Consider the following 10,000-nt stretch of genomic DNA (forward strand, 5'->3'; position numbering starts at 1 on the left):
GTTATAAAACTATTTATCATCTCATTTATTATGGAATTTCAAATAAGGGCCTTATTTAACTATGATCTTAATTTCCTTTCGTTTTTACACTTAATTTCTCTTCAAGCATTAGCATTGAGTCAATATTCTCTTTACTCTAAATAATATGTAATAGAAAATGTTTATTGCTAAACAGGTTCACATAAGTCTCTCCTCTTAGTTTATATATAACATATTATCCTAAAGTTGTTACTGGTCTTAAGATATTTTATGATTTTTATTCATTACTTCTCATATATAGTTTATCAATTTCCCTATTTCTTTTCCTCACTTGACTACTTTTCCTATTGGAGCCTTAGGATGGCAACATCTTGCGTTTCCATCTAGAGTTCTAGATTAGCTAGGAATATTGATAATGATATTAATAGCAATTTCAGCTTTGTAACAAGACATATATAGTAACACTTGCATACAAATAATTGTGTTTTCTTCAGGTCTACATATGAATTCTAATAAATTTCGAAATCTTTGTTATCGTAAAAATTGATACAAATTACCATATTTTTTTTTAGATCTAGACATATATTTCGAAATGTTAGTAATTTGCCAAAATTGATATGAATAATTATATTTCCTTCAAATCTAGACATATATGGTAATAGATTTCGAAATCTTTGTAATTGTGGAAATTGTTACAAATAAGTATGTCGTGTTCAAAGCTAGACTTGAAATCTAAAGACATTACGAAATCTTTGTAATTGTGGAAATTGTTACGAATAAATATGTCGTGTTCAAAGCTAGACATGAATTTTAAAGACATTACGAAATCTTTGTAATTGTGGAAATTGTTACAAATAAGTATGTTTTTCAATTACCATCGTTGTATATCAAAACAGTTGTATCTCAAAGCATTTTTTCCCATTTAAAATAATGTAATATGGATTAATTCGTTCTAGCGCTATGAAACCACACCAAAACACAGCTAAATTACATATAATTTACAAAATTTTTACGCAAATAAACGAGCAATAACACACATAATGATAAAGTAACATAGTATTGTGATAAATTATAATAAATTTAATAAAATTAATAAAAAAAAATAAAGGAATTCTACGTGAGGCCAGCAAGGGGAGGAGGTGAGGAGGGGTGGGAGGTAACGACTTGTTTTCTTTTTATTTACATATGTAGACTAATAACTACGCAATAAACACAAATGGAATAACATTGCTAAACTAATTTTTATTTATTTTTTTTTATTACGTAAACACTTTTTGGCCTCACTTTCCTGACTTTCATCACTTTCAGGCCTGGGCCTATTCTGCCAACTCTTTGCGTTCTTTATTTTTCGCGATTTTATTCATCTTCACTTTTCTAGCATTCATTCGTCATTTTATCTAATTAATCATTCTAAATGCCTTCTTATCCCTCATTCCACATGTTCCCATTCCCATTTTTCATTCCTTCTCGTATTTCCCAAATTCATTGATTTCGCTAATTTATTTGATTTAGCGTAGAAGGGAATGTGCTACCGCAAGGTAAACACAATCTGAAGTCCAGAGTTGCCAGGTTTCCTAAATGAGAAAAGGCCAACTTCTATTCAACAAAAGCTTTAAAAGGCCATCCCATTAGTAGAAAAAGGCCTAATATGTGATATTTAAGACCCGCCTTTTTTATATTACTAGTGGCCAACCAATTCCAAAAGAAAGCCAGATTTGAGGTTGTTTGGACTGAAAAAGGCCAAACTGGCAACCCTGATCTGAACACATGCACGCACGCTACCTCCTCCCTGTCTCGTCTCTTTGTCATTTTGTTTCATCCTTGTGTCTCACTGGCGTTTTACTTAACTGTATCCAATAATATTGCATTTAATATTCACATTTTAGTATCGTATTTATAATTAAAAACATTGTTTACATTCAAATCAGCTGATAAACCCTGCCTGGACCGTCGTCAACCTCAATTTTCGGATCAAATAATTCGCTTATTAATAAGACATGCTATTTCTGATGCACGATATTTTATAGTTTTTAGGCTTGATTATACAGCAAAAGATATTTAGCAAGGAAAAAAAAAGATTTCATTTACAGAGAGAGAGAGAGAGAGAGAGAGAGAGAGAGAATTCGTATTTTTCTCTCTCTCTCACTAAATATTCTATTTCGTTCTTGAAAATGCAATAATGTTTCCAAAACGAAATAGAATATTTAGAGAGAGAGAGAGAGAGAGAGAGAGAGAGAGAGAGAGATCATTCGTATTTTTCTCTCTCTCTCACTAAATATTCTATTTCGTTCTTGAAAATGCAATAATGCTTCCAAAACGAAATAGAATATTTAGAGAGAGAGAGAGAGAGAGAGAGAGAGAGAGAGAGAGAGAGAGATCATTCGTATTTCTCTCTCTCTCACTAAATATTCTATTTCGTTCTTGAAAATGCAATAATGCTTCCAAACGAAATAGAATATTTAGAGAGAGAGAGAGAGAGAGAGAGAGAGAGAGAGAGAGAGAATCATTCGTATTTCTCTCTCTCTCACTAAATATTCTATTTCGTTCTTGAAAATGCAATAATGCTTCCAAAACGAAATAGAATATTTAGAGAGAGAGAGAGGAGAGAGAGAGAGAGAGAGAGAGAGAGAGAATCATTCGTATTTCTCTCTCTCTCACTAAATATTCTATTTCGTTCTTGAAAATGCAATAATGCTTCCATAACGAAATAGAATATTTAGAGAGAGAGAGAGAGAGAGAGAGAGAGAGAGAGAGAGAGAGAGAGAGAGAGAGAGAGAGAGAGAGAACATTCGTATTTTCTCTCTCTCACTAAATATTCTATTTCGTTCTTGAAAATGCAATAATGCTTCCAAAACGAAATAGAATAGTTAGAGAGAGAGAGAGAGAGAGAGAGAGAGAGAGAGAGAGAGAATCATTGTATTTCTCTCTCTCACTAAATATTGTATTTCGTTTTGGAAGCATTATTGCATTTTCAAGATAATTTTCTTGTTTTTTTTCTTATCACCTGCTTTGTCTTTAGCTTCGGGACCCATGGTAAATGATAAAATAGACAAAATAGACAAAATAACACGAAAAATAGGCAGAAATACAACGAACTACACAACGAAGTGTTAAGGATGCAGCAACAACAAACAAACAGACCGAACGCCATCTATCGGTCGCCTATGGAACTATCACATCGCAAAATCGTATCTCAAATATTTCATTGTATATCAAAGCGTATATTTTCAAAAATTTTCTCTTGTATCTCAAAACATTCGTATATTAGGGCAATCGTATGTCAAGGTTCCAGTGTAATTGCCAAAATTGATATAAATAATTATATTTCCTTCAAATCTAGACATACAGTAGATGGTAATAGATTTCGAAATCTTTGTAATAGTGGAATTGATACAAAGAATTATATCTTTTTCAGATCTAGACATAAATTTGATTAAATTTTAAAATTTTTGTAATTGTATAACGTGTTACAAATAATCATATCTCCTTCAGATCTAGACATAAATTATGATAAATTTCGAAATCTCAATAAATGTATAAATTGGAGTACCTCTACCTAGATTTCAATAATAAAAGTTTTTAATAAAGGTATTTTTTTTCATACAGGATTCCGACGCGATGAACTGCCTCGTATGCACAGAGAGATACAGGTCGGGCGAATACAGCCCTAGAATCCTGCCATGCTCTCATACCTTCTGCTCCAAGTGCATCAAGAAACTTCTACATTTGCACAAGAAGAAAAACGAGAGCACCACTTGCCCTTTCTGTCGACGAGAATACAAAGCCGAGTCAGTCGCAGACCTGATCGTCAACCGAGATCTCTTAGAAATCTCAGAGAAACAGGAGGATCTGGTGCGAAAGAACCCCCTCTCTTATCCAGTGTGGAAGGAAACTGTCTGGAGAGACACTGTGGAGTATCACCTCAACGAATCTCGCACTATTAAAGCTAGGATCGACAATAGAATCAGAAAAAACACGGACACTATCAAGGTTATTATGGATGACATCGTAGGCTTCAAAAAATTGATACCGAGCCTAGCCAATCATTTCCTGACCTGGTTTGATTGGTTGGAGCTGGCTTTGACCATGACAAACAGTATTTTAAACCAGAGGGGATACCTGATGAAGACTGGAAGCAGTGGTTCGAACGATAGGGATTTAGGTGTCTCCAACAAATCCTTTGAGGAATTCACAATTGTCACGAGAAAACCAACTTATGCTGAGATACATCTTAATTGAGGAAGCACCAAATGTTAGTAGTCTTGTCACTGGTATCATCATCTATCTCTCTCTCTCTCTCTCTCTCTCTCTCTCTCTCTCTCTCTCTCTCTCTCTCTCTCTCTACTCATCAATCCTAGTATTATTAATATTATTTTATTTGGTATTAACAATCCCCGGTTATATATCGTTGTATATTCTAAATCATAGGAAGTTTCGCAATTTTTTTTTTTTTTTTTTTTGCCAAGATTCTTAGACAAGTCAAGATGTTTTCTTCAAGTTGTTGTTGTTGTTGTAGTTGTTATTATTAATTAATCGAATAAGTTACATCCCAAGTTGGAAAACCAGCTTGCCTTAAGCCCAAGGGCTCCAATAGAGGAAAAGTAAACCAGTGAGGAAATGAAATAAGGGAATAAACAAATTAAATGAGAATTAATGAATAAAGAATATAAAACATCTTAGTCTTCAATAGTATCTAGTATCAGCTATCATTCAGAGACTTGACAAACCCAAATACCATATAATACAAGATGCTTTTAAAACCAACTTTACATTCTCTTCTTTGTTTGCAGGTCTTGACCAAAGCAATGCATTTCATGGATTTCCTGACTGCCCCCCCTTACTTTGGAAAACCAATTGCAAGGTATGATGAGGTGGATGATGGGGATGATTCTGAGGACGATTCTGATGAAGAGCCGGAGCAGGAATATCATTTTCAAGATGGAGTTGGTTTTATGATGAGAGACAGTTATGATCATTTTTATCAGCTTGCAAGAATCATGGCAAGTCAAAGACTTTTTTTTTGCTGTTTCGAGAATTTGAAGATAAGTTAATATTTTATATCTTGGAAAAACATATCATTAGTCTTCAGTTTAAAATTATATTTGTAAGAACATTCCCAGAATCCTAAGTTAAAAAGTTATTTCTTACAAGGACATTCCCAGAATCTTAAGTTGAAAAGTTATTTCCCCCAAGGACATCCCCTGAATCCTAAGTAAAAATGTTATTTCTTACAAGAACATACCTTAAATCCTTAGTTAAAATGTTATATTTTGGAAGAACATATTTCTTGTAAGGACATTCCCTGAATCCTAAGTAAAAATGTTATTTCTTACAAGAACATACCTTAAATCCTTAGTTAAAATGTTATATTTTGGAAGAACATATTTCTTGTAAGGACATCCCCTGAATCCTAAGTAAAAATTTTATTTCTTACAAGAACATACCTTAAATCCTTAGTTAAAATGTTATATTTTGGAAGAACATATTTCTTGTAAGGACATCCCCTGAATCCTAAGTAAAAATTTTATTTCTTACAAGAACATACCTTAAATCCTTAGTTAAAATGTTATATTTTGGAAGAACATATTTCTTGTAAGGACATTCCCTGAATCCTAAGTAAAAATCTTATTTCTTACAAGAACATACCTTAAATCCTTAGTTAAAATGTTATTTCTCGCAAGAACATACCTTAAATTATTAGTTAAAATGTTATATTTGGCAAGAAAATGCCTTAAATCCTTAGTTAAAATGTTATATTTGGCAAGAACATACCTTAAATCCTTAGTTAAAATGTTGTGTGTCGCAAGAACATACCTCAAATTCTTATTTAAAATGTTAAATTTCGCAAGAACATACCTTAAATCCTTAGTTAAAATGTTAAATTTCGCAAGAACATACCTTAAATCCTTAATTAAAATGTTGTGTGTCGCAAGAACATACCTCAAATCCTTAATTAGAATGTGTGTCGCAAGAACATACCTCAAATCCCTATTTGAAATGTTAAATTTCCCAAGAACATACCTTAAATCCTTAGTTAAAATGTTAAATTTAGCAAGAACATACCTTAAATCCTTAGTTAAAATGTTAAATTTTGCAAGAACATACCTTAAATCCTTAGTTTAAAATGTTGTGTGTCGCAAGAACATACCTCAAATCCTTATTCAAAATGTTATTTCGCAAGAACATACCCTGAATCTTTTATTAAAAAGTCATATCTTTCAAGAACATGCGTTAATTCATTCGTTAAAAAGTTAATTTTTACAAAATAAATCCCATAATATAATTGAAAACAAATGTATATATATATATATATATATATATATATATATATATATATATATATATATATATATATATATATATATAAATTTTTCATATGATTTTTTTTCCTTCCCAGGGACCAGATATTCCGAAATACTGTGAGAGATGTAAAGTCCTCATCGGACTCAAAGACAAGATGTATTACAACGACACCCCCTTCGTCAGGCTGAAAATTTCCCTCTGCAATAAGTGTTTCACTTGCTGGTTAGACAAGGCCTCGTCGAGATGAAGGAGGTGAAGGCGGTTCCCCCGAAAGAGTTGTTCCCATACCTTCGCGTGAAAGGGATTTCCTCCTCAGAAAACGTGAATTACTTAATGGCAGTTCTTGGGTCCCTTTTGGTCAAGAACATGCTGTTGCAAGATGAACTGCAGTATAGAAGCTCGCATCTGAAAAAGAAACATTTGGATCGTATGAAATTTATTGTGCGTGTGCATCTCGAGCTAGCCAAGCAACTTGAGAAGAGAAACGAAGATCTGAAAATGAAGCTGAATGAATTGGAAACAAAAGAAAATAAGCTTAAGGAGATTGATGCTCAATTAGAGGATTCCCCAAACTTCTCCTCAGCGGCTTCTGTCATGAATTCGGTGGAGGACATCATCAAATCCTTTGTGGCACTGAGAACTGAATCCAGACAGATCCTAATCATGAACAAGATGGCAATGGGATCAGTTAAACAGGTTAGTCACCAAGATTTCCTCTTTGAAATTAAAACTTTCAGAATTGTTTCTTGATTGGTTCATTTGAAGAATAAAGGTAGGACATAGTATATTTTCATCTAAAGCTATAGACGCTTCTAAGGGATGCAAGGGTAAATATATAGGACATAGTATATTACTAACACAAGCAATAGACGCTTCTAAGGGATTCAAAGCAAAGATATAGGACATAGTATTCTTCTAACACAAGCCATAGACGCTTCTAAGGGATTCAAAGCAAAGATATAGGACATAGTATTCTTCTAACACAAGCCATAGACGCTTTTAAGGGATTCAAAGCAAAGATATAGGACATAGTATTCTTTTAACACAAGCCATAGACGCTTCTAAGGAATGTAAAGCAAAGATATAGGACATAGTAATCTTTTAACACAAGCCATAGACACTTCTAAGGGATTCAAAGCAAAGATATAGGACATAGTAATCTTTTAACACAAGCCATAGACGCTTCTAAGAGATATTATTATTATTATTATTATTATTATTATTATATACTAGCATCTTGGCTAGTAAAGTGTTTGCCTAGCATTTGCATGGCAGCAGATCAATCCCCTCCCCGGGACCGTGAGTTTAAGCTGTTTACTGGGGAGGCCACTGCTGTGGGTTGGGCTTGCCCGGCTGACGTTCTGGTGATCATCTATACTGATGGAACTGGAACTGAAACCAGGCACCTTTAGCTATTATTATTATTATTATTATTATTATTATTATTATTATTATTATTATTAAAGCATCACATACATTCATGAGCATGATGTGTTACATCCCAGTTTATACCAATGTGATTAATTGTGTTCATGTCTTATTTGATTTTCAATTTGATTGGTCCTTTGAGAATTAACCTTAAATCAAATCTTGAATTGAATTTCAGAGACTGAATAAGATAAACAGAGACAAGCTGCGGGCTTTGATACACTCTCTCATAAAATCAGATCAAACTGTGGTGAGAAAAATCCATGAAGCGTCATCAAGATAAAGAGAGAGATGGAGAGATCACGTCAAGAGGAAAGGAGAGGAGAAAGAAGATAACTATGCTAAATTCTTTGAAGCATCTTAGTCACAGAGAAGGTTAGCATAAAAGGAAATTGATCAGGAGAGAAATGTTTTGGGTTAATACCCAAAACAAAAGAAAAGTATAGGTTTCAAAAGCTATTGCACAACTTATTTTTGGTGAAGATTAGTTTTTACAGAATCTTGAATTACTCCTGTTATGAAGACACATAATGAAAATTTTCTAGATGTTATAATATATATTCTGAAACTCCTTAACACCCATCGTTTATTAGAAGTTAGTATTAGAGTAATAACTGTCAAATGTTCAAATATCAGTCATGAAACAATATGTACAAAGAGATATATTTAGTTATTAAGAAAACTTATTGATAAGAAGTTGTGATAGTCCACTGGAAGTATCCTGTCTCACTATCTGTGAGTCGGGAGTTCTGGAGCCATGCTCAAATGTTCAAATGTCAGTCATGACCCACTAAGTACAAAGAGATATATTTAGTTATTAAGAAAACATATTGAAAAGGAGTTGTGATAGTCCACTGGAAGTATCCTGTCTCACTATCTGTGAGTCGGGAGTTCTGGAGCCATGCTCAAATGTTCAAATGTCAGTCATGACACACTAAGTACAAAGAGATATATTTAGTTATTAAGAAAACTTATTGATAAGAAGTTGTGATAGTCCACTAGAAGTATCCTGTCTCACTATCTGTGAGTCGGGAGTTCTGGAGCCATGCTCAAATGTTCAAATGTCAGTCATGACCCACTAAGTACAAAGAGATATATTTAGTTATTAAGAAAACATATTGAAAAGGAGTTGTGATAGTCCACTGGAATGATCAAGCCATATAGTTTTTAGTTATGTCCTCACCGTTCTTGTGAGTTAAGGATGGAGCCTATAGAACCAGCTGCCGAGTTGGCACCAGCCATTGCCTGGATCTCCCTGCTCCTAGATTGGGTGAGAGGGGCTTGAATGCTAATCATATGAATGTAAGGTCTGTCTCTAGGACATTGTCTTGCCCATTGCCTCTGCCACTCATAAGTACCCTCATATTCCTTTAACCCTTCAAGGTCACTCATAAATTATCTTCAAACCCTTTAAACCTTTAAATATCAGTCACGAGTGACATTTAAACCTTTCAAGGTCACTTATGAGTGACATTTAAACCTTTTAAAGCCTAAAATCTTTCAAGGTCACTTATGAGGGATCTTTAAACTATTTAAATCTTTAAAGGTCTCTCATAAGTTATCTATAAACCATTTAAACCTGTAAATGTCAGTCATGGGTGACATTTCCACCTTTCAATGTCACTTATGAGTGACATTTAAACCCTTTAAAGCCTTAAAATCTTCAAAGTCACTCATGAGTGAACTTTAAGCCCTATAAAGCCTTAAAATTTCTAAAGGTCCCTTACTAGGGACCTCTAAACTCTTTAAACCTTTCAAGGTCACTCATAAACCTTTTCAGTGTTTAAAGGTATCCTATGTATAGTAAAAATGTCTGAACATTCAAGCTCACATACACATGGTACTCAAGTGTGGCTGAATGTGGTGTTGTGAATATCCTACTATTATTATAAAGGAATTTATTTTTTTACTGAGTTTATCAGTTTCAAACTCTTTCATAATAGAATTAAATTCTTTATTTTTGTTGTTATTATTATTTTTGTGATTTGTGGCTGGATGTGATGTTGTGTATATCCTACTATCATTATAAAGGAATGTATATTTTTACTGAGTTTATCAGTGTTTCAAACTTTTTCATGATAAAATAAAATTATTTTTGTTGTTATTATTTTCGTTATTTTTTATTTTCCCAACTCTAGTTGATCAACTTTGCTATTTGTGAAGTGAGAGGATATATTTTAAAAGAATCCCTGATAATGGCTTTATTATTATTATTGTTGTTGTTGTTGTTGTTGTTGTTGTTGTTGTTGTTGTTGTTGTTGTTGTTGTTGTTGTTGTTGTTATCATCATT

General features: G+C 33.2%; 2 protein-coding genes across 3 annotated transcripts in view; both read left to right on the top strand.

The window, feature by feature from the left end:
* Nucleotides 1-4,972, top strand: part of LOC137637902 (E3 ubiquitin-protein ligase TRIM13-like) — a 7,259-nt gene extending 2,287 nt beyond the window's left edge. For both annotated transcript variants that reach the window (XM_068370011.1, XM_068370010.1), the window contains exons 2-3: nt 3,586-4,231; nt 4,770-4,972. In XM_068370011.1, the coding sequence (XP_068226112.1) occupies nt 3,598-4,218 (621 nt within the window). In that variant the 5' untranslated portion in view covers nt 3,586-3,597 and the 3' untranslated portion in view covers nt 4,219-4,231; nt 4,770-4,972. The remainder of the gene's footprint in view (nt 1-3,585; nt 4,232-4,769) is intronic.
* Nucleotides 4,973-6,393: 1,421 nt separating this feature from the next.
* LOC137637903 (uncharacterized) lies at nt 6,394-9,698 on the top strand. Its single transcript, XM_068370012.1, has 2 exons — nt 6,394-6,978; nt 7,889-9,698. The coding sequence occupies exons 1-2, from the start codon at nt 6,526-6,528 to the stop codon at nt 7,991-7,993; spliced, it is 558 nt and encodes a 185-aa protein (XP_068226113.1). The 5' UTR covers nt 6,394-6,525; the 3' UTR covers nt 7,994-9,698.
* Nucleotides 9,699-10,000: the final 302 nt, after the last annotated feature.

Source organism: Palaemon carinicauda, chromosome 3 (genome assembly GCF_036898095.1).
Source record: "Palaemon carinicauda isolate YSFRI2023 chromosome 3, ASM3689809v2, whole genome shotgun sequence".
Lineage (NCBI taxonomy): Eukaryota > Metazoa > Arthropoda > Malacostraca > Decapoda > Palaemonidae > Palaemon > Palaemon carinicauda.

Bases quoted from the DNA above. Each gene is read 5' to 3' on its own strand.
- LOC137637903 (XM_068370012.1), top strand. From the start codon at position 6,526: ATGAAGGAGGTGAAGGCGGTTCCCCCGAAAGAGTTGTTCCCATACCTT. The intron at 6,979-7,888 runs GTTAGTCACCAA...ATTGAATTTCAG, and splicing joins CAATGGGATCAGTTAAACAG to AGACTGAATAAGATAAACAG.